The following is a 24861-nucleotide window of genomic DNA, read 5'->3' as shown; positions in this document are numbered from 1 at the left end:
CACAATTTCGAACAGATTTACTTTTGAAGTCTGTTGAGTTTCCTTAGGGTTAATGAAAACCCATCCCTAAATTTATGTCCAAATACACCATAACAACATGCCTCCATTCTTAGCAAACAACTTTTTATGTTAGTCAGAGATTCATGTTTTGTTCATTTCTACTTGCAATCAATAGATACTTACATATAGCTATATCTATATCTATATCTATCTTGTCTGGTAGAAGAATTATATATATTTGTTAATTTCAAAATGCAGAACTGCAAAATACCCTAAGTGGTTTTATTTAGATGAACTACAGTAAAAGAAGTCTTACCAGTTGATCCACTTATGTGAAGTTCTGGGGTACTCTTATTTCCAGCAATTGCACTGAGGACAATGTTGTATTTATTCCCAGGGATGAGACTGGAAAAAGTATTTTCTGTTTTTGGAATTCTTCCTGGTACGGAGACTTCTTGTATCTTTTTATTATCATGATCAAATAATACTAGGTTATACAAGTCCACCTTTCCTGAGGAAGGATCCCACTGAACCTGCAAGCTTGTGAGTGTAGTTTTTTGCTTATTAATTTCAAAATGAGGCGGTGGTAAGGGATCTGTAGTTAAAAAAAACCAAACAACAGAAAACATAAACTAGTATTTGTTGCATTGGGATAGTCTGAAGTTTTACACAGCAGCACAAAAAAACCTTCCAAAACTCTCCCTTTATCATCATCATGCTGCCAATGCTTTTAAAAAAGTCTTTTTCTTTCCATTATGAATATCGTATCACTGAAACTTGTCTACAAGAGAGTCCTGCAGAGTTCAGAAATGTTACTTGGTATATGTGTACACACACACACACACACGCACGTAGAAAAACACTTCCAGTTGTGGATCTATATAACAAGCTTGGAAATATACTGAGAGTAAAACTGCAACAACTTTAATAAGAAACAGCAAACATGAAACCCCAGCACTCAATGCCTCAGTGTAATGTAGCTTTATAGATACAATGGTACCAGTGGCTTTCATTTCCTAGCACTCATGCTAAACACTTTATGACTAATGGGCATGAGCATTTATACAATTTTAAGGGCAACAATCCTTTGGTTTTAGTATTAACTTCAGCCGCTTCAAACAGATTCCGATAGAATATGCTTCTGCTTTGCTGCAGTATTGTTCATATAAATGTAAAAACCCCCAAACAATACATTATAAACTTTTAGGAACTATATTTAATTGGGACTATTTCTCTGGGAAACTCTCAGCATTCTTTATGTCATTTATTAAGGAGCTCTCAAGTAAAATCACCTGTAAAATATAATACACTCTAAACGGATGGCAAACATTGACCAAAACAAAAGACTCTGGTTGCTTATATTCTCCAGGTGTATTTCATCACTCACAAGACTTCCATGCAAATCAAACCAAATGTATTACATGTTGATGTACTAAGGTATTTACATTTATGCCTCCCAATAAGGTTAAGCAATTGCATATTAAAAAGGCATCATAAAACAATCCAAAGCAGCAAAATCAAGCATTCACAAGTTGGGGAGCTAAAGAATAAAGGTTTCCCAATGACTTAACAACTAAAATTGGCTTCCACATGAGTACATTCTGTGCTACTCTTGCCTAGCATCAGACAGGGAATGTATGGTGCATCCAGGCTGAGAATTGAGGTCTCCATATAAACAGTGCCTTGAACACAGAAGAATAAGACCATTTTTCCAATGCAGTCATTGATGCCTGCACAATGAACAAGGCAGACAAAAAAGTGTGAGATCACGTAATTAAAAACTGCACTGTAAAGGCTGAAAGAACAAAGTCCAACCTACCCCCACCCTACGAATACAGCAGTAGGAGTATCGTGGGGCTAGTAGCCCTTAAGCTGTTTTTTCTTCAAAGCCTGGATGGTGCAGAGGGTTTAATCGCTTCTTACAAATCTCTGCTGAGAACATACTGGTGCCCAGGTTTTGGTGGTATGCTCTGTCAATCAAGTATATTAGGGATTTCATGGGAGTATCTCCCTCAGAGACATCCAAAAGCTGTGTGGACATGGTCCTAGGTGACCAGCTCTAGGTAGACCTGCTTGAGCAGGGGGCTTGGACCAGATGACCTCCAGAGGTCCCTTCCAACCTCAACTATTCTGTGACTCTGTGAAAAATACTGTGTCCCTTTGAATCCAGGTCTCTGCTTAAATTCAGATTCTTGCTTTGGACCACAGAGATGCTAGTCCTCTTCAGAAAAAGAGATGAAAATTAAATTAACAAAATCAATCAATAAAAATAACTATCTTCTTTTCTTGACCTTTCTTAAAGGCCAAACTAACTCTGTTTAAATCTGAAAAAAAAAAAAAAAAAAAAAAAATTAAAGCTCAAGTCAAAGACCAAGCACATCAAACTTCAGGCCAAATAGTTAAAACTTCACTCAGTTACAGCAATTGAAACAGGAGGTTTTAATGAAAAGTGTCAGGAAATCTTAACAATAGGCTTGACTACCAGCTCCACCTATAAAATATACTAAGCCACTAAAGACTATTATGTTGGCAAAAGTGAATAGTGGGGGTATAATCTTGTTCCTTGAAGGCAATTGTTCTAATCAGAAAGGTCAAACTTTGGGAGTCAGAAATAAATTCCAGCACTATATATGGTCAGATGCACAGCCAGCTGAAAAAGTTTTCATTTGACTGATATCAAGAGACCAGTCATAACTGTCAAGAAGTTTAACACTCTCTCTGACAAAGTTAGGATAAGGTTGACTGCTCCTTAGTCCTGCAGAAGTAATCAACGTTGTCATCTGCATTATTTGCCAAATTCTACAAAAGAAGACACCTGCATTTTTAGAAGCACTTATACTGTCCTGGGTAATCTGTCTTCTAAGGTGCATTAGCAAAGAAAAGAGTTGCGTGCCTAGAAGGTGAAGTTCAGAAATTCAGACTTTATCTAATCTATCTGGTCCAGAAAACAAAACACTCAGTGCTTTGTACATCCGCTAGAACAAAGGAACAATGAGATTGGGAAGTGCCTGGGCTGAAAGAGCCCTGGATGGAAACAAATACTTAAAAAGCCATTTACATTGTTATACAAGTCTCTGCTGGCAATGATACAACACTGATATATCACAGAAATAAAATATTTTCACAAAGATATTTTTATACCATTTGATACTATATGAATTAATGTCTCCTGGTCTACACAGGAATCTTCCAGAAGACTTAATGTTGTTTGAATTATATTCCACCTCCATTTTCACTTTTTAGGAAGAGAATATGCTTTGTGTGCACAGCTGCTACAGATACATTTTACAGAAACAATAGATATGGTTATGTCCAATCCCAATGACATGACTCCCAAATACAGCACAGAAATAAGCACAGAAACACTTCTGCCTTATGCAGGAGAAAAAAAAATGAGATACAAGCCCAGGACCGACCAACAGGGAATTCCTGCCAGTCTCCGTCATCTTCCTACCAAATTATCCATTTTTTTCCTAGTTTTCCCTATTCATAAAACAGTAACCTACTTCACAAGGACTTTTCTGAATATTAAGTAAAGAGGGTTGATTTCATTATCCTTATGAAGTACAAATATCCATTTCTTTGGGATGATATGCAACCTATAAAACCTTTAAAACATGGTTATTTATCTTCTTCTTGTACTCTGCCTTTTGAGACGATGATCATAACCATTACATGATTATGGATGATAGGATTATACAGCCTATAGTCAGAGCCATGTCACAGTAGTAGTTCCTACAGATGGCTAATAAATCAGATTTGTCTCAAATAATTTGAAATTTACAGGAGTGAACACGTGGCCAAGCCATGCTTCTGGCATTTACAGAGTTACATATTACAATGGAAGAATACTCTACCAGTCTGTGTCTTACAAGGTAGAATTTTTAACCTCTTTTCATTCAAATATTTAGCAATTTTTCTGACAAAAAATTACTTACCTGTTAGTTGTCTCAGTACAGGTGGCTTGGATTAGGCAGTACCATAATATATCACTGCAATATTTTTGTAGAAAACAATGCTGCAAATGGCATTTATAAGCCTATTTTAGAAGATATATTTGAAAGCAGGGGAATTGCCAAGTTGTTTTTCATGGCTCTCAAGACCAGTATTTTGAATCTGAATTTCAATTCAGAATTGAAATTCACAAATTTAACTGTAATTTAGGATCTGTTCATATCCTATTGCTTTAAGTAGAATTTTAATTAAAGACCTAGTCATTCACTGAAAATACACTACTGAAATACACAGTCATACTGGCACACAGACATTTGGAGAATTGAGAACTTAAAAAGTATTTTATCTGAAATCAAGAAAGACACAACCCTACCATCTTTTGTCATAGAGTAGCGCTCATGGAAATAGTTTTACTGAGAACAATAAAGAAGATAACATGAAAGGACTGACAGGTGCATGCGTTGTCCCAACTTTACAATGTCAAGCATGCTGATTAGTTGTCTGGTTTTATGTGCTGTTTTGTGTATATATATTCAAAAAATTTAACAAATGGTAATTATTAATGTGAAATAAATATACAGACTTGTGCCTACTAGCATCTGTAATCTCACATTTGCAGTGGAAAATTTATCTGTAGCTCAGAGAGGATAAATGGTGTTATCAGCTTTTTCTTCGTTTCCTATTCTACCAAAATAGCATAACTGCCAACATTGTACATGTGTTTGCATGCCTGTGTATACCTGCCTTATAGTGCATATGTGATTGTATTTTCCATCATTTTGGAGGACCTATTGTAGTTCTGCTCTAGAGGATTAAATACTTGCCCTTTTAAACTGATAACCCATTGATCAAAATTTCTTGAGCAAAGAGACTCCACCTTAGTGGACCAGTGCAGATTATTGTACCAGTATTCCATACATTATTGGATTCAGCCCTATGCATCCACAAGTGAAATAGAAGCTGCTTCTCTACTCAAAGATTCACAAAGGGTCTGGCATTGAGAGTTTACGCAGTCTTGGTCAGCTGCGCACTTTACTCTATTGGAATATCAAACTTGCAAACAACATAGACTTTACTCATTGTCATAACTATGATTTTAATGTGAAATTAAATACTCAAAAGGCCAAATTAAGCTAGGGATTTGGTCCTCTCCAAGCCTTCACATTACAACTGCAACTACAGTATGCATTACTCATCACTTTCACCTTAAGGCCCTAGTCAGAACAGATCACACTCAAAATTTAACAAAATATTTTGGATTTTATGGGCTTAGCTATTCCAGGACTTTGTATAAGAAACATGACAAAAATTGAACTCATAACAGGAACGAGCACATGAAAATTTTAATAGGATTGAATATGGGCAAAAAATTCAAGTTTCTGAACTAGGTATATAAATGAATCTGCAACTTTCTCTATGTACATTTATTGTATCAAGACAATACAGATGTTCAAAACCTCATTTTGCAAAAGTAAACACATGGGATGGGATTCCTCTCACTTACCTTCAACCACCTAAACTTCAGGTGCCTGGTTTAACCTAGGCTCCTTTTATAGACAGTGGAGAAAGCTGGGCACCTCCAAAAGACAGCTTAGCCCATCTTTCTTAGACAAAGAGCTCAGGAAGGGAACCTTACTGAGTACCAAGGTCAGACATCATATTTTTAGATGGCCCATGATAGCTCAGTTCCGCTACCATTCAAATCAGTGGGAATTTTGTTTACAATATGGCTGAAAATATTGCTCATACTTCCATATTCACAGGATAGTTTCCAGGAACACATGCCTATGGACATTCAGGCTCAGTAGATTGTAAAACAAAACTACTGACATCAAGTTACAAAGGAACAGGTGAAAAAGAGCTTCCAGAAAACTGGTTTAAAGTGCTGCCCCTAGTGGAAACATACAGAGGAATAATCCTTCCTTGTACTGCATTGAAATGCATAATATTGACAGTACAACATGGGTTGTTGACAGGCACAACAAACCCTATTTTTTTCTAAAGAATACATAAACTGACAAATTTTGAAGCAAATTGCTTCTTTTTAACACCATCAAGCAATGTAACTGATGTGACTGAATCAAGGGAAGCAAGGAACCATGGAGCAATGTGAGTTGCTGTCTTTGCAGGAAACCTCCACGGTTCCTCTATTCTTATTTCATGCTTTTGACTGATCTCTGCTATCCAAAACCAAACATAAACCTCACTTCAGCTGTGGCCCACTAATCTGCAGTATTTCAACTTAAACTTTAATCAGTCTTTTCACTCTGACGTCAGCTACAAATATGGCTATAATCAGCAGTTGCTTCCAATCACTTTTATCTTACAGTCTTGCAAAATCTATTTACTGATAAAAAAAGTTCACAGATGACATGTACAAGCGACTGTCCAAATGATTATGCATTAATCAAAATGTGGTCTAAAGTGGTATCTTCTTCTCTGCTTCTACACAAGTGTTCAATAGTAGATCTCTATTATCCAGTAACAATGGTGATTTATAGCTGTCACTCTAGTAACGGTTGATTTATTCTTTCAATTTTCAAATTATAAGTCATCAATATTAAAAACAGTTGGCATGATGCATGACATAGATGTAAATCACTGTCTGCATAGAAATCATTACTCATTTTTACCAAGTGACATGACTTGTGCTTAATGTATAGCTGTCACACCAGCAGACTTGTCACTAGACTTCTTTTAACTTGAGTTACCAAAGCAAATTAATGGAGGTATTTAGTGCATTTGTACAGTTAATGCAGGGAAAGGGTCTGACAGTAAACGACATCTCTGAACTGGTAATTGTTAAGTATTTGGCTGCTGTAATCTTCAATACTAATACTGCAAAGTACCTCTCCAAAACTAACACTTGCTCCTAAAGGAGCAAGTCAGGGAGGCATTTAATGATGGACCTCATCTAAGACATCTCTTTTGAGTCTTATGTCACCTGGACATAAGGTGGCTGGACGATACTGTATTTCACCATCTTTAAAAAACTACTAATACAGGTAGAAAGAGTCCAGTTCTGTCACTGCAGCCAGTGGCTCTTTGTAGTTCATTGCTTCACAGCTGAGTTGTTCACACGCATACACAAACACGCATGCAGAAAGGGTGCTTTCCTTGGCAGCACTCTGGCAGACTGCTGGAACATTTTTATGGCCAGTCATGGCTGTGACACTGTAAGCGCCCTGTGCACGACTGTACATCTTTTAACACTTCACTGGTTGTATTCAAGGAAAACATACAAGCAAGAAGTTTCAGCCTTACTTTCTGTGTTTTAGACTCTGGTTAGAGAGAATAAAAGTATAGAAATGGGCTGCAACAGTAAGTTATCCTCGAACAGGATCCACCTGCCATGAAACAGATTGTATTTTAAACACAGTAAATAAGCTATCACCTGAGGAACTACGAAGCCAACAGGTCTGCATGAGCACAAAGGATGTTACGGGCTACTACTCCTTAAAGCATTCTGCTGGATGGCAGCTGAAGGGAGCGGCAGAAATGTACTCCCAGCACTGACCTAGACTCCTCACAACACCTTCTCCTTTCAAGCCTGCTGGGTTCACTTTCGGCAGTGGTTATTTCTGGCAGCGGGGTAAAGAGAACTCAAGCGCAGGATAGCTATGTTCAGCGAACACCGTAGGTTTACAGTCGCTGCAAATGCATCGCCCTCCTCTCACGGCCGGCCGAAGCGCGGCGACGGGAAGGAAAAGCCCGGCGTCCCTCCCCGAGCACCTGCCGTGCCCGCCGCCCGTACCTGTCTGCACGGAGATGTTGACAGCCTCCCCGTCGGCGAACGGCTCGATGCGGAGCTGGTACCAGGTCCCGGCCTCCAGGCCCCGCAGGGTGCAGCCGTAGGAGCCGTTGCCCGTGGGGGCGGGCTGGCAGCCGACCGCCTCCCCGTCCTCCGAGCGCCCGCTCAGGCTGAAGTTGCAGGCACGGCCCGCGGCTCCCCACCGCAGCCGGACGCTCTGCCCGGCGACGCGACGCTCCGTCAGGTTGGCGCTGCATCCCGCCGCCTCCCCCGGCGCGGCCTGCGGAGAGCGGGGAAAAGCCCTGAGAGAACCGCCGGGCTCCCGCCAGCCGCCGGTGGCCGTCCTCCTCCTTCCACCCACCCCCCCTGCTCCGGGCTCACCTCCGCAACCCCTTCCCCGCTGCGTGCCGTGCCGGTGCGGGGCAAACCCGCCCGTCCCCCCCCCCACCGCCGCCCCGGGCTCGGCTGCGACCTGCGAGGGGCGAGCCCCGCACCGCCAGCCCCAGCCGCTCACCTTGGTCAGGGCCAGCGCCGTCCACAGGGCGAATCCCGCTCCATAGCTGAGCATCGCCGACAGTTTTTAACACCGAAAACCCTCGCGGGGAGGGGAAGAGGGGAAAGGAGGCGGCGGGGGTGGGTGCGGAGGGGGGTGGGGGGTACGAAGAAGCGAAGTGGCCGCGGCGGGCCCCGGGGGCCCCCCGCTCCCCGCCGGGCTCCGCGCGGCGGCCGCCGAGCCCTCTGCCGGGCCGCCCGCTTGCTGCATGCGGCTCGGGGCTGCCCCGGCTTCCTCGCCGCCTCCCTGCCACCGGGGTGGGGTGGGGGGGCTGCCCGCGGCTGAGGAGGAGCGGAGGAGGCGGGGGAGGCGGCCGCCGCTTCCCACGCTGCCATTCTGACCCGGGCTGACTCTGCCGGAGCCCTTCCCGCCGACTTCCGCAATCAAGAGGCGATTTCCTCGCGTCTCGCTGCGGGGGGCGAAGCGCCGCGACCCCGGGACCTGCCCACGCCGCCGCCCCCGGGCCCCCCGGGGGGCCCGGGGGCGGCGGCGTGAGGCAGGTCCCGGGATGCCGCCCCTCGCTCCTTGTAGGTCCTCGCCCACCTCACCTCCCTTCCTTCCTCGCTGCTTCCTCCCTCTGTCGGCTCTCCCCCCGGGACTCCTCTCCCCGCGCTCCTCCTGGCTCATGGGGGCCCCTCGGCCCCTCAGGCGGTGCCGTTGTTGGTGGGGGGCGGCAGCACTCCCGCCTCACGTTGGCTGCACCTCACTTGACGCCGCCTCGCCTCGCCTCATGGCTGCCTCGCCTCGCATCTGCCTCGCCTCATGGCTGCCTTGCCTCATGCTTGCCTTGCCTCAGGCCCGCCTCGCCTCACGCCTGCCTCGCCTCACGCCTGCCTCGCCTCACGCCTGCCTTGCCTCATGGCTGCCTTGCCTTGCATGCCCCCTTCTCCTCATGGCTGCCTCACCTCATGGCTGCCTTGCCTTGCATGCCCCCTTCTCCTCGTGGCTGCCTCACCTCGCATCTGCCTCGCCTCATGGCTGCCTCGCCTCAGGCCCGCCTTGCCTCACGCCTGCCTTACCTCATGCCTGCCTTGCCTTGCGTCCCTCCTTCTCCTCACACCTGCCTTACCTCATGGCTGCCTTGCCTTGCGTGCCCCCTTCTCCTCATGGCTGCCTCACCTCATGGCTGCCTTGCCTTGCATGCCCCCTTCTCCTCGTGGCTGCCTCACCTCACATCTGCCTCGCCTCATGGCTGCCTCGCCTCAGGCCCGCCTTGCCTCACGCCTGCCTTACCTCATGCCTGCCTTGCCTTGCGTCCCTCCTTCTCCTCACACCTGCCTTACCTCATGGCTGCCTTGCCTTGCGTGCCCCCTTCTCCTCACGTCTGCCTTACCTCATGGCTGCCTTGCCTCATGGCTGCCTTGCTTTGCATGCCCCCTTCTCCTCACGCCTGCCTTGCCTCACGGCTGCCTTGCCTCATGCCTGCCTCGCCTTGCATCCCTCCTTCTCCTCACGCCTGCCACCCCTCATGGCCGCCTCACCTCAATGCTTTCTTCACCTCACGCCTGCCCTGCTTCGTGGCCACGTCACCTCGCGTGCCCTCCCGCCTGCCACCCCTCACAGCTGCCCCATCTCCTGACCCACCCACCTCAGCCATCACTAAACCACCATTCCAGCTCCCGTGTCCCAAACATGGACGTTTTTAGGGGTTAGCCACGGACCACCAAGGCCTCTGTCCTCTCGCCGGCCCTGCGGCACCGCGACCGGAGGCATTGCGGCAAGGAGACTCGCGGCAGAGCCCGACGCCGAGCTGAGGAGTAGCCTGTCTGTATCTCAGCTTTTTGTTTTGTTCCGCATCGACTTGCGTCCTTGAAACAATTCCTTCCCACATCCCCCTGAATAACTCCCAAGCTAAAATTACACACACCACGGAAAGCAAGAAAGTCTCCCTGTTTTTTGGACTGCACCAAACGAGCTGTGCGCAAGTCCGAATCGGCTGCAGCGGCGGCACAGCTGTCCGTTTCTGTCACGCGTGCCCATTTCCTTCTTGTTTAGGTTTCAGCCTCTTAAAACTCACGTATATGTGTGTGTGAGGTGGGGTGAGGGAGAAGAAACACAGCCAGAAGTGTTTTGGACCTTCAGATGCTCAAATAGACAGTAACCCAGCAGCCATGGGGTAAATCTGAGATGGCATAAAGGGGGAGGAATTTGACATTTACTTTCTTCAATGGGAACGGCACTTTCCTGCATCTTTCTGTGCTGTATGATGCAAGTGGGATTTTAACCTTTAAAAGCAGCACCTCAAGCTAATTCAGCACCATCTCTGTTTCACTTTTGCCTCATTTGAGGGAGAAAAAGGTGCTAGGGCTTACAAACGTTCGTCTGCCTTTTAGGGGAGCTGCTGCTGTAGGACTTTTCTGGGCATCAGCCTGTCAAACAAGATACAAATGTCAGAAAAACCTTAGCTCTCATTCTTCCATTCAGAAAACAAAAGTTTCAGTGCTTGTGGGTGGCACCTGCACCTATGGAAAGCTTCATCTGTCCCAGTGGAGCTCCGTGCCTGGTCCTAGGGACATGGCACTGAAAGTGTTGGGCTTTACTCTGCAAAACTCAGGATGATTAATAACTTTATGAACATCACCTTAAGAGATGATATAAATATGTGTTGATTATTATGCCATTCTCAAGCCCACTGCAGAACAAGATGTCCCTTGGAAGAGATGTTTTACGTACTTCAGACAAAAGGAGCGACCGTGCCCCAAAGAGCTAAGTACAGTGATAAACCATTGATGGAAAACACAAGGTGTGTGTATTAGACCTAAACTGGGACTAAAATGACATAGCTGGCTTGTAATCAGTTCAAGGTGAGAGAGTTTTCCAGTGTAAATTCGTCCTTAGATGGTCGTGCTTTTTGGACGTAATGGCATAAACCATACCAATATTTTTCCAGCACTAGAGAAGAGCAAATCTGAAGGCTTATCAGGATGTTTGGATTACTTCAAACCCCTCTCTGAAAATTACAATATTCGGAGTAACCTGCTTTTTCTTGGAAAGTGGAGCTCACATTGTAAGGATTTTTGACAACATCCATGATCTGAATTTGTAGGGAAGATATCATTCGGATATGTAGGTGTAAGTTAGTTAAGTAGATGTAATATGTGAAAGGAAAAAAAAACCCAAACAACAGTGCAAACTTATAAAATTCAGGAAAGAAATTGAACCTACCACAAGTAAAATTCAAAGACTCTTGGAAATGTCTGTCTGTCTCTTCCAGCTAACATAATGTGTGGAGAAAAGGGATGATGCTGCTTCTCCGCAAAGCCCATAATTTAGAAGTTCCTACTTTATTACTTTTATTCTTGCTATCGTATAATCTTTAAAACTACCTTTTTGTATTACCAGAAAAGTACTGTTTTATTAAGGGTTTTGAGACTTCCTTCTGTACGTTATCCAGCACAAAGCTGCTGTAAGGGTAAGGTCTGACACAGATGTCTATGCCAGCACTGGAATAAAACAGGAGGGGTCCATCATTCACTGGTGGCAATATGTTTATATAGAATAGCCAACATAATGCGAGTAACTGTTTCCAGACTAGTATTGAATAAATGGGCTTTTAGCAAATCAGCAGTCACACAGCCTTTAACACTTACTGATCTGTGTGGCTAGCCAAGAAACGAATTAAAAAAGAAAAAAGAAAAAAAAAAAGAACTGGAAGTGAGTTTTGGGAGTGGCCGGACATGTCTCTAATAGCAGGCTCCAAAGTCCCTTTCAGACACTTTCCCAAGGCTTCCTGACTTTTTTTTTTTAACACCAACCTCTCTCTCTGTCTCCCTAATGAAGAGGAAATGGGCTTTGCATAGCTTTTGTCATCGTTTGAAAGTGCAAGCTGCAGTTTTACTTGAAATTTAAGCCTGCTCTAAACCAAACATTTTGTTTGATTGAAGTGTCACCATTGTGCCCCCCCAAAATGGGTATGCTCAGAGACAAATAACATCAAGGCTTTACTTCTAGAAACAAGAGGACCCAGCCCAGGCAAATGCAGTTCACGGAAGGTATTGTCTTCCTAACAACAATACTCAGCACTTACTTAGTCGATGTGTTTTCAAAGTATCATGTTAAATCCGGTTAATCCTTTAAACCTCCCTGCTAGTTTGACCGAAATGTTTTAAACTCCACTCTAAGGACAGGGAAACAGAGATGGAGGCCAAAGATATTAAGTTTGTGTGTCTAAATTGGTGTATCTAGATTCAAATGTCCAGACCCGCCCAGAGGCTCTAAAGGACAGATATTCATGAATTTTTTTTTCATGGATATGCTTAGAGTGCTTATCATCAGGATTCTGGATTGAAAGCTTTGACCTAAGCAACTTGCTCAGTGCAAATCACGTGAATCAAGAGGTGAACTGGGGTAGGAACACAGGAGGCAGTAGCTTCAGTTCAAATGGTGCCATTTCTCTGGCACTGGTGGGATTATTTAGCAGGAGTGCTGGAGGCAGCGTAGTACCAGATTATATAGGACATTTCCATTTGGAGGAGACCAGTACTCTGCACAGGAGGTATGCATAAGGACAGAGGGCATGGGGAAACAAGTTCAGCATGCCTGCACCAAGCCAGAATAACCGTATTTGAAAAGAACCCTCTCCATCAGCTATGGAATGGGGTGCAGTGCATCCATCATCGGCTCGGTCCCTTCCCCTCCTCAGCACCAGAACAGCAGCGTCAGGGTCCATAAACCTTCGAGTTGCTTATTTGGGTCAACATAGTCCTGGGTGACGTTGCTTCTCCTGTCTCCCTGTCTCTAGTGATGTTGTTCATACCAGATTGTACAGATTGCTCTGTCCACAGCCCTCTCAAATATAAAACATGTTTCTTGGTCTTATCCACAGTAACACTGACACCCAAAGTAGTAACTGGAACAACATGTTTGCCTGCCCCAATACGTTGAGTGCAGTGTGGTCTCCTGGAGAAGAAGCCACAGGGAATTTAGGGATTTTCGGTTCTAAACCACTATGTGTTCTTAGAGTTACAGTGACCAATGATGCCCGGCATGCTTTAGCTCTAACTGCCCGTGCACATTTTGCCAATGGTGATTCCAAATTTGCTCTCAGATTACTTAACTGGGCCTTGCAGAAAAGGAAGACTAGAAACTGATGTGGGGGTATTGAATGCCCACCATTAGCTCCTTCTATGGATGGGGCTGGCACCCCCATTCCCCTCCTCTGCCAGGGCTGTTGATGGTTGGACAGAGCAGAGATCAAGAAGCGGCTGCGAGTCTCCACTCTGCCTATCAGTCAGTAGATAAGCTGACCAGGGTCAAGGCCACGGTTCCTTGTAAGGCAAGTTAAAGCATTCAGATTTCACTTGCTTTGATCTGTAAAGCATGTGTGTAATTTTAGGACACAATTATCCTAAATAAGGTCATAAAACATACTGTGATTCTTAGAGTGTAATTAGAGCTAGACCCTCGCATCATGCAACAAACCAGTGGCAGAGCCTAATTCACTGGGAGCAGATACCCAGGCTCCTGTGGCTCCTGCCACATCCATGAGCTTTCCATTGCTCCTCATGTATCCTGAGAATTTCCCTCAAGCTTAGAGATTTTCCCAATGCATTGTGCACACCAGGACTGTGCTGTACAGAAGGGGCAGAATTTTTCTGCAGCTGTGCTTCTAGCAAAGGGCACTATCAGCATGAACAAAGCATCCCGTCAAAATAAAGAACAAAACTTAGTCCTGCAGCTGTTTTTTTTAGTCCACGAAACATCCACCTGTAATAGCTATCAGGCTCCACAGAGTGGAGCAGGCTTAATAAAAATCAATCAATAATTCTTCTGCCTTACCTCTTCTGTAGTGCTAGAGTATTGAACAGTAGCTGTTGGCATCCAGGCTTTCTCTGTTACTGCAGATTTCAAGTCAAAGTAGAGGTTTTCAATGAGATTTTTACTGAAGTGTTCGGTCACGTTTCTGATGAACATCTCTGTGCTACTCTTCAGCAGATTTTCAGGCCTAGAGGTAACAGCGTTTAAAGGGGGGGATGTAGTTCTAGTACTCCATATGGAAGTGTCTGCATCTTGGAGATCTAAGACAAATAAAGAAATGTAATTAAAATCAGCTGTACATTTTTATAAACAATTCTTTAGATGTCAATAGCTATGGCTGATACGACTTCTAAGTAGTTTAAGCACACCTGTCAGTTCTATGGTTGTTTTTTTTTCAGTGCAAACATGTATTTTGCATCAATACCAAAGTCTGTGCAAAACAAAAGCAGAAAAAAATTAATTTCCCTGAACAGTCATACCATTCATTTTAAATACAGTCCATCAATGATTCTGAAGTGAAGAGAAAGGTTGTACTTTGTCATTAACAGCACAATGTTTTCACTTGTAACTTTTTTACTTGCTTGAGTCTATCAAACAGCACACAGTTTCAGCTTTATATGGTCAAATCCCTGCCTTTGTAAGCACATGGGCCAGCTCCTCATCTGCCATTTGTTGGTGTAAGTTCAAAATATGGCTTTGTTCAAGATAATTTTTCAAGATAATTTGCTTGAGACAACTTTTTTCTTCAAGATATTTGTTTAAGATAAGTTCCTTGTGCCTACATGGGACATTCCTCTTGCATTTTTCAATCAGTCCCATGCAGAGACCATGCTAACCCCTGACTGCTCCCTTCCCAAGGTTCAGCTAACAATTGTATCAGTTAACTGAAGTGTCTGCAAATATAATGGTGGATTTGCTTTTTTAGTCACGTATTCTTCAGAGAACGCCAAAGTTGCAATTAGAGTGCAGGAAAGATTTTACTACACATTTTTCCTCCACATTTTCATGGCTCTTCCTCCCTATTGGTATGTATTTAATATCCTTTCTTTGTGGCTGTGAGGGCAGGGTTCAAGCTTTGGTGGCCTCTACATCTGGTAGCATCACATTTCAGCTAAGCGATTGGAATTACTCACTGGCCCCTTCTCCTCACAGAAAGCTGCCCTGCCATCGCTGGAGCACAGCTAGTGTGCATTGGCTCAATGCCCAAGACACTTTGTCTGTCCTTGAACTGGGGTCTCCAGCATGACAGAACCTTGTTTTGCTGCTGAGCCACTGGGCTGGTTGCCATTTATAACAATTTTAGCTCACAAACCCTCTAAAAAAAATTTAATGACTGGGTTAAATTGCAGCAGAAGCTTCCCAATGTAATTACTTGGTGTGCAATTATGATGTCTTAGCAGGCCAACATGTGATTACCTCTTACCCAAAGGATCAGTGGGTGAGCTTCCATGAAGTTGAAGTCAACATGATGGTTTTTTTTGTATATGTGTAAGTATATACATGTTAATATGCCTATATAAAGAAACTTGCAGTGCTCTCATTGGCATCCAGAAATAAAAGTGGGATTGTAAGCCCTTGTAAGAGACACTTTCATGCAAGTGTTTCCTGTGCACAGTGCGTTCACCTGGTACACGGTTTTGGATCCTCTTGAAAAGGACTGGTTTGCTGGAATGGGTTGATACCCAGATTAAACGTTTCCCCTTCTTTTATCTAACTGTGCTTCTCTGGGAATAAAAGTCTCCAAGTCTCCATTTAATTACAAAAAGTGTTGATCAAATATTTTTCCAAACCAAGGCACTGAAAACAATACTATGGATCTAATTCTGTTCTGTCTTATACCTGTGCAAAGGGTTTCATCGAACCCTCAGGTCTGGTCCAACACTGCACGATCATCCTCATGCTGCTGCATTTGCAGAATCCCCTGCCGAGTGCCTATGGTGCAGTGTCTGTTCGTCACATACCTTCATGGCCCCCACCAAAAGGACAGGGGAGAGTCTGGCAGGGGCAGCCCTGTGCTCAAGCTGTCGTCAGCTGCTGAAACAAACCCATTAGCTGACACAAGTCCAGACTTAGTCTAAATTCCACGTCAGTTATTGTTCCTGGGGATCTCCTATTAGTTGGGGGTCTCTGAAAGTTTGTGTTAGGCAACTAGAAATGCTAGTCCCAAGGACTTGTAAAGAGTTAGGCCTGCTGGCTCTGCGCTTCTCAGATATCTCCAAATTCAGCAGGGAGTAGAACTTACTGATAGAAAGACAGCTGAAAAAAAAGTGCATCTGAGTGGTCAGCAGCTGCTTAGAAAAAAAGGCCACTCAACTGGGTTCCTAAATATAGATTTACACACCCAACTTTAAAACACATTAAAAAAAAAAATCTTGGCTTTATTTACAGGCAAATAGCAGCGATTCCAACAGGAAGACGTTTGCGTTCCAGTGCAATTGTGCTTTAGGAAAACTGCTGCTCCATAAAAGGGAAGCTGGTGCTGCCAGCGACATTTATGGGACTCAACAGCCAGGAGATAACCAGCATTCCTGGTGCAGGAGCCGAGGGGAGAGCTCAGCCCTCCTGGAAGCGAAATGCTTGGTCCTCAGAAATGTTCCACCAGCCCAAGGAGGTACCGTGAACAAGCACTTGGTCACTGCACAACCCAACCCCTCTCGTTAAGCTCGGGGCTACACTGGGTTTCCAGCTACAGGATCTTTCCCAGCAAAGACTGACAACAGTCTGTTACCTGTAGCCTATGGATGGAAATGGCTTGCGCGTAGCACTATGCCATACTGGAACTTCAGATATACGTACCAGCACTTCCCATGTATCCTACACTGGACTGGGTAGGGTTCATATCTGCCCTCACTTCAGGCAAATCAGGATCCAGGTTTATTTTCTTTTTCTAAGGAAAGCCACTATGGTCCTAGCATAAGGACTGTCGTAGCTCTTCTTCAATAGCAGGCACTTATAAAAGAAAACTGCATATTATAAGCCCCAAGCAAACAGATTTCTACACAACTTGAGTTCCAAATTTTTAAACCAGAAAAAACTCACCTCCCATCTGGACATCAGTAAAGTACCCAGAAATCTCAACAGTGGGATTTTTCAGAAGTGTTTAGCATTGTTCTAGCAGTGTCTTTGAAAATCAGTCATAAAACTGTTCATGGGAGCAGAACTGCAGCAGTGACACTGACGTTGATCACTAGTGGCTGAATGATATACAGTGTGTGAACATACCATTGTAATAATCAGTAGCACACCCAGGAGAAATTATGACATTCTGACTAAGCGCATATTTCATCCATGGGGTGTACTGCAGACTGCATCCATCTGCACAGCAGCAAGCCGCTTACAAGAAAAGGAAATCCATACATTTTGCATGTATGATGAGCAAGAGCGCTGATTAGTTGTCAAGTACTGAGAACCCTACAGTGGTGCCTTCAGACTCAGACGAGCCAGCATGGTGCAGCTTTCTGAAATAGCTTGCATCGTACCAATCTGCCTACCCTATTAAAGCACAGTTTCAGAAAACTAAGCCTGAACTGCTAGTGAAACATAAATGAATCAGATATCTATTGTATAAGAAAAAATACTCTGTAAGACTGCATCTAACTTGCTGACAGCAGGACTTGAAACTAGAAGGGGTTGTTTTAAGATCTCTGTATGTGCAGGACAAAATGAATTATCTTTTTAGCTGTCTAACTACTTGTAAATAGACTACAGAAATAAAGACTCTATTTAAAAAACTTACTTCAGATTTCTGTTGTACGTAGGAGTGTGACAGAAGAACAAAATCCACTAAATGTCCTTTCTTTCCCATTCAATGTAGAACTTTGAAAAAGTGCAAAATCTATGCTACTTGAAAACTGTTTACCTTCTTTATCTGAAATGTTGTAGGAGTTAGCGATGTTTGTATCTCATGTCAGACAGGTCAAATGTCTCCAAACTCCAGTCTAATCCTGAGCTGCTCTTTCACTTGGATGTTTTTGAAATGCTGAAGTAGCCACTTAAAGGCTCTTTCAGCACCAGTGGTAGCAGAACATCCCAGATAACTACGGTGATAGTACCATAGCTCTATCAATCAGCCCTATTTCTGACACTCTGGATAGACCCAGCTCACCCTGAAGTGGATTTTTGGTCACTGAAAGTTATCTAGACTCCATTAACCCCACTACAGACACCCACGACTTGGTTCAGTTGCCTAAACGTAGTTGTCTAGTGCAATCTGAACTGCCCTAGGGCATCTGAGACATCTGCTCAGGGCTCTTGTAGCACCTATGGGAGACATATGCCTTACTGGGTGGGCAGTCAGAGGCCAGGTGGGACATCCTGGAGCATCTCAAATGGCAAAAAGCACCTCTGTTGGGAAAACTGAAACAAGCCCTTCCTTCAGACACCTACATTTAGACACCTAGAAGCTGAAACCCACTCCAGCTTCTACACAGAGATCCATACAAAATAAGGGGAGAGAATGTAATCATGAAAATTACCAGTATGGTTGTCTGGAATTTGCATCTTTGTTAGCACTCGGAGCAGAAGATGAAATAGTAAAGCAGGACTTCCCATCCTCCTGGTTGCTCTGGGAAGCTGTTCATATCATTCCATTTTTTCCCTGTGAAAGTAGCTGAGCTGATTTTGTTCTATGCTCTCTGCACTGTGCCTCAGCGAGACTTTGAAAATTTACGAAAACCGAAGACCTAGGCTATACCGCAGATTTTTCCAATTCTTTTAAACAAAATGTAAAAACACATTTATCTTTGAGCTTCTGTCAGTATGCTGTTGGATTGTGTACAAGGTCTTGTAATTGTGTGCAAGATCTTGTAATTATGTCCAAGGATCTGACATTGATGCCTTTATTTTTCCAGGTGGAGCTGAGCAAAAGTGGTCAGCCATGTATTGCTTTGACCAAAGAAAGAAGATTCAAGTCATTTTTGGTATTTCATGGGTTCACAGAGATGTTAGCAAGCTCTTCTACTTACAAAATCCTATAAAATAATAATTCTGGGAGATAAAAATGGGTTTGAGTGAATGTTTTTTAGGAAAAAAATTTTGGGTCAACTTGAAGTTGGAATGAAAATATTGATTCTCACTGTTCTAATTTATCCTGGAGAAATTTGTAAAGGTTACAGACCCAAAAATCCAACCTGTTGTGAACCTATGGATGAATCATTGCAGTCATCACAGCACTAAAGGTGTGGAAAAATTAAAGCCCAGAGATATTAACATGGCTGCAAAAATGGTAAGAGTTGCTGCCTTTTCTGTGCTTCTGCCACCTTTCTTTGGTGCTCTTCCACTTTCCCAAGAAGATATATGTGTCTTCCCTGACCATGTTCTGCGGTTGCTACTGCTGCTCCAGTGGTTCGGAGCACGCCCTGAGCACGCACTGCTCTGGGCTCTTCTGCTCTCCATCTCACCTGCTGAAGTGTCAGCAGTGGCACGTGAACTCAGTAAGCTCAGGTTCTGATATATGAAGCTGGCAAACTGAGAATGGGATAAGAGGAAGAGAGAAGCCCATGTGAAAGTGAAGATACAGGGCTAGAAACCGGGGTAGAAAAGCAAGAAGGCCTGTGGAGGTTAACAGTCTGAACGTCAGATGGCACATCAGGCTTTGGTTCATACATAGTATCTGATATTTTGTCTATTTTAGACTGAAAATGAAACAGGAGATTAGAAGATGCTCTGTTTGGTATTTGAATTCCTTGTCCAGCTTGTTTTATATCTTGTAGATTCCACTACGGTTCTTAAGTACTTGGCACATAACAGTAAGTAATAAAACCATTCTCCGCCACAAAACCAGCTACTCTTTTGAATGGAGCTTTGTCTTGATATCCACAGTTCTAGGGTTTTGCTGCTACAGTTCCTTCAGGAGATGTCCCTACTATGTATAATATGGTAGAAGAGAAATGCAACGCAGAGCATCATATTACAAAACAGCTCATGTCACCTTCTGCATCCAGACTGCTCTACAGGCTGTGTGACAACCTCTGGATCTCAGTGAGTAACTGCTGCGTACAGCTTGGGCTTGTGTCTCCCTGTTGGAAGTCATTCTCCACTTAGTGAATAATTTTTGGTCTGCAGTGGTTTTGAAGTTTGTTGATAATATTCGAGGTGCCACATAGCATTGCCTCTGTTCTCTAATTGGATATTTTACTGAAACTAATCTACCCAGAATGAAAGAAGCATGTAAGAATTGCTTACACAACTCAGAAGTGACACTGGTGTTAGTGCGTCAGCGTTAGTAATGCTCTGGGTGCTTTCCAGACATACAAGAGGAGACGGGGTTTGTTTCGCAATTGTTATTTACATGCGACAATTTTTGCTCTTTGCAGTCATCCTGCCTTCTACCCCTTCACCTCCCCTGTGTTTTCCTCCTCCCTGTTTCTATTCCTGTCCCTTCTCCTGGATCCTGCACTTAGAGAAGCTCTGACCCAACAGCCGCCTAGTGAAAATAAGGCCTTAGCACTATAGAGACCATTCCTCTCTCTGCCCAGAATCTCCTCGTGAATTTGATGAGAACTGAAGTCTCACCATCTCAAGGGAGATTGATACCTCCTGGCCTTTCTTCATGTTAGCTGTTTCAGCCAGAGGCCAGATTCAGCCATGGGTTTGTGTGAGAAGGACTGTCTGCTGTTAGATTTAAAGTGATCTCTGATGAACAGAGATGGGATACATATTTAGACTGATCCTGATTTCCACAAAGAGTCATTTAGGTCAGGATTGTAGCAAAACATGTATATCCAAACACATCTTAGATGGCTGGTTTGAAATCCAAATCCAAGCTCAGAATTTCCCCAGGCTCAGAAAAATCATGCTTGGTATTTGAGTTAGGTCCAGAATAAAAGGTAGTTGCAGTTGTTGGGTTTGGACCTTGTACTATAGCTGGGCTGATAAGATGTTTGGGATGCAATTCAGTGAGTTACTCCTTTGCCAAAACCGAACTATTTTTATGAGTACTATGAAAACAAAGGGTAAATTATATCAAAATATGGTGTTAGTCAGGAGTAGAAAAACTTACAGCCATTTCATCTCCAAAGACTTTACTCAGTTTTTACTATCTTAGCTAAATATAGACTGAATATGTTATTTTAGGCTGATCCACTGCCGCTTTCAGTGAAAGTAGACAGATGTTCTTGGAAGACTAATTTTACGTAGTCAACGTTGAAAATTTTGACACACATATGGATGTCAAGACCAGCACTGTGGGCACTAGATTTTGTTCTTATAGTACTTACTATTATTATTAGAAAAATTAACCTCTTTGCACTACTTCAACTCTTCATGAGTTTCTTATATACCTGGAATTCTTAGTTAGGTATTGAGGATCATCATGTACTGTTGATTTCTCAGCAGAGCTTCCCAGAGCTGTCAAAAAGGAGATAACTGACATAGTGAGACTCTTAAAGTAGATCTACAGGCCTGTCTATGAAAAGAATTTCAGGAAAATGAAGGTAAATTCATTAAAGGACTGAGCACAGTATATAGATGAGAAGGTGCTTTAATACCCCGTGACAATTGTCTTACTCAGTACTCATTGGTCTTAAATTGCTTCTCCTCTGAGGATGATTAAGAAAAGGATGTAAGGTTACTTTAACTCTGTTAGGCCACACTTCATCCAGCTATCTAAAAAAATAACACTGCCTGCGTACCTCATCTTAACTTTTCATGGTGTCTTTGAATGAGCAAGCCATACTCACCCTATACACAGGACTTCAAATGATTTTGCCTTTTTAATCTCTAAAACATATGGGAGGGCTGGAATGGCATCTTGGCCAGTTTTCCATTCCCTCATTCTGCAAGCTGTTCTTTCAGACCTCCACTCAGATGAGTAGTCCTGCTGCTGTGAGTAGAGTTCTGCAAGTGCAAATATGCTGAAACTCTGCCTTACAATGACTGGGAGGTTAGAAAGGTTAGAAGAAACAAGGATTTGTTTTAAACACTCTGAAAACTTGGCCATATGCAAAAGTATAGGGTCATAAAACATTTTTTTAATCCTGTAAAGACAAGAATAAATTGTGTGTTCCCCAATAAACAGCTTAATTCTACAGTTTGTTCTTATTTACCATGAAGAACTGCTTAATAATGTGCAAGAAGAATGTCAACAGCATTGTCAGGAAGGATTGGCAACAGGACATTAAGGGAAGTGTTATTAAGCAGTATTCAAACCGTTCTACCTTCCCTTTTGCTATGGATATGGAAACATAATCACCAAGGCCTACCAACACATCTGTCAGTATGTGCACAGACCCATGCATCTCAAAGTGCTACTGCAAGAATTTCTGAGCTTTTTGATTCAGTTCATTATTTTCAGGACTTTGAGTGTTCTCATATATATTGCATCTAAGGGCAAAGTGACACTGTGTAAACATGTGAATGTGTAAGCCATGTCTGTTCTAATCATGTATTTGGGTTAATCAGAGAAATAATTGTGCATGTGTTTGGTTTTCAGATGTCTTTTGCTCTTGACAGACTGAATCTGGATTTGTATGATAAAAGGAATAGGGAGGAGAAGGACTTTTACACATCCTTATTTTTAAAAAATACTAGGAATTAGTACCCACAATTCTGTTTAAAATTGAAAAAGGAAATTATACAAGAATAGTGAGCTGAGCTTACACATAAGCACTTTGATCCAAAGATTGGGAGTAGAGAAAAGGAGAGACATCCTGAAAATATAAAATGGCTTAAAAGCCCCACGAGTTGGGAGAAAGAGAGCATTCATCTCAGCTGTTCTTTTTATGGTTCTCTAAACTCTTTTCAACTATGAAAAACGCTTTTCTGTATGAATAAAATATCATTTTGAACATCTGAGTTAGCATAAAAGAGACATTTTTGTTACCAAAACTTCCAGGATACTTCCTTGAAGGAGTAGCTCACCTTGCTTTGAGCACAGATTTACATAAACAGGTTTTCCCGTCTCGCTGGCTTCTAGCTGCATCCATGTGTGAAGGTATTTCTTACTCTGCTTGGCCATTACCTTCTGACCTTGCTTTGTGAGAAAGAGTGAGCTGTTGGCCACCTTCAGGAGCCCATCCTCCTCGTGGCAAGTCCACCTGACCGCCTGGGGACAATCAACGATAATGCTGCGAGATGACAGGGCAGAGCGCGTAGAGATGCTCAGGCACTGGGCAGATTGCACGTGGAGGAGCCTGTCATCTGCCATCCACTGCCACTGCTGGTTGAGGTTGGTCATATTGCACTTTTCCATAATGACTCCTTTCTTTTCTGAAAGACACTGCTGTTTCTGGACATGGATAATCAGAAACGCTTCTGGAAGAGGAGAATTCCAGAAAAATACAATAGGTTACACACGGTTATTTAACAAAAAGCAAATTCTTGATGATTTAAAATACAATAACAAATAAATCTCTCTTCCCACTTTCTATGTGTTGAACTTTTCATGAACCTTCCATATGCTGAACCTATTTTAAAAAAAACGCAAACACGCAACCCACATGATGGTAATGTAAAGAGTGAGAATGCAAAAAGCAAACTATTGTGGCAAAGGTCACCTTGACCTTCATTATATATAAAAATGAAGAAAAGAATAAACTGGATGTAAAAGAAATCCAAGAACTATTACCTTTAAATACCAATTCTAAATACCCCACTGCTCCTGCTTGAAAGCATACAGAGATCTACACAAGCTCTCAGTCTTTTTTTCAGTTTTACAACAGTCTTTTTACAGTATAATTTACTGCCTGGAAATTGTTCTAGTAAAACTCGTAGTGTTTCTTAAGCAAACATGTAAGAAGACTTTCCCAAATCTGTGTGCCTCTCAGTGCCTGTGCTGTTACAGGAATGGAGGCTCTTTACTGATAGGAAGTACATCTGTTTTACTGGATTTACTCCAACGTCTCTAGCTGTTAGTTTTGTGACCACCCCAATTCATGTTAGATTAGCTCTTTGTGCCACCACACTTAAAGATCAACACCAAACACCCAAATGAAGAGAAATACAATGCATTCATCAAAAAACCCCCAAAGTTACCAACGCAAAAATCCATACTCGTTACAGAACACGGAACTGGTTATTTCAAATGCAGCCTCCCTGCCACATCTTGTTTAGGTTTTTCTCTTTTTTTAATCTCAGTTACTCAAACACTTCCAGCCTCATTAGTTACAAAGTGATAAACCCAACGTGTATTTATTCCCCTTGGTTGAGGTTTGTCATCCCCCTGTTATTACAGACCTGGGTATTTTCTAACTAAGCATCACAGAAAGCTCCTGGGTCTGGAAGTTTCACAAAGTAGGAATAAAAAATAGGAATCTCCCCTTCGAAGATCTTGTCCCAAAGCTCAGCTCCTGGAGATCTTCTTAAAAAATAAGAAGAGGTATCTCCAGCATAGAAGGAGACAGTTTATTTTCCTTTGGAAAGAAATCTAAACAGAACGGGCTACATTTGCCCTGCCCCCCATTCCTCTTGTACGAACCCCAGCGAAGAAGTGACTCGGTTTTTGTAAGTCACCAGCTGCGCCGGAGGGCTCTGCTCAGCGGCAGAAAGAGCAATACGGCCAAGGAGAAGTGGGGAGAGACACTTACCTGAGAATGTCAAGGCAAGACAGGTAGAAACCAGGACGTGAAATAAAGAATCCATTTTCCCTCTAGCAACTCCCCATGCTTCTCTTAAAAAAAACCACCTCAGATAAGTGAAGCGAAGGCTAGGAAGGAAATGTGCCTTCACAGGGGGAAAAAGTCAGTGACGAGCACTTCCTTCTATTCAATTGTTTTGGGGAGTTTTACACCACTTTGTCCTTTCATATGATTCTTCAGAGTTTACTAGTTGCTTTATTTTGGAAAAACACAAGCAAAAGAGAGGTTTTCAAACACCTGGGAAACTAACAGACATGGTATTGAATTTCTTT

The 24861-nt window shown here is 43.0% G+C and overlaps 1 protein-coding gene across 3 annotated transcripts in view; it reads right to left on the bottom strand.

Annotated features, from left to right (window-relative positions):
• The window catches only part of PTPRB (protein tyrosine phosphatase receptor type B), a 66674-nt gene extending 42006 nt beyond the window's left edge, over positions 1-24668 (bottom strand). For 2 of the 3 annotated variants that reach the window (XM_069773598.1, XM_069773597.1), the window contains exons 1-5: positions 24539-24668; positions 22875-23267; positions 14037-14275; positions 7709-7985; positions 317-595 (exon numbers count right to left, since the gene is read on the bottom strand). In XM_069773598.1, the coding sequence (XP_069629699.1) occupies positions 317-595; positions 7709-7985; positions 14037-14275; positions 22875-23267; positions 24539-24593 (1243 nt within the window). In that variant the 5' untranslated portion in view covers positions 24594-24668. Of the gene's footprint in view, positions 1-316; positions 596-7708; positions 7986-8219; positions 8698-14036; positions 14276-22874; positions 23268-24538 lie in introns of those variants that run through there. The other variant, XM_069773599.1, reaches the window with a different exon arrangement.
• Positions 24669-24861: the final 193 nt, after the last annotated feature.

Source organism: Haliaeetus albicilla, chromosome 28 (genome assembly GCF_947461875.1).
Source record: "Haliaeetus albicilla chromosome 28, bHalAlb1.1, whole genome shotgun sequence".
Taxonomy (NCBI): domain Eukaryota; kingdom Metazoa; phylum Chordata; class Aves; order Accipitriformes; family Accipitridae; genus Haliaeetus; species Haliaeetus albicilla.
The sequence above is the reverse complement of the archived record's forward strand: the minus strand, read 5'-3'. Positions and strand labels throughout refer to the sequence as shown.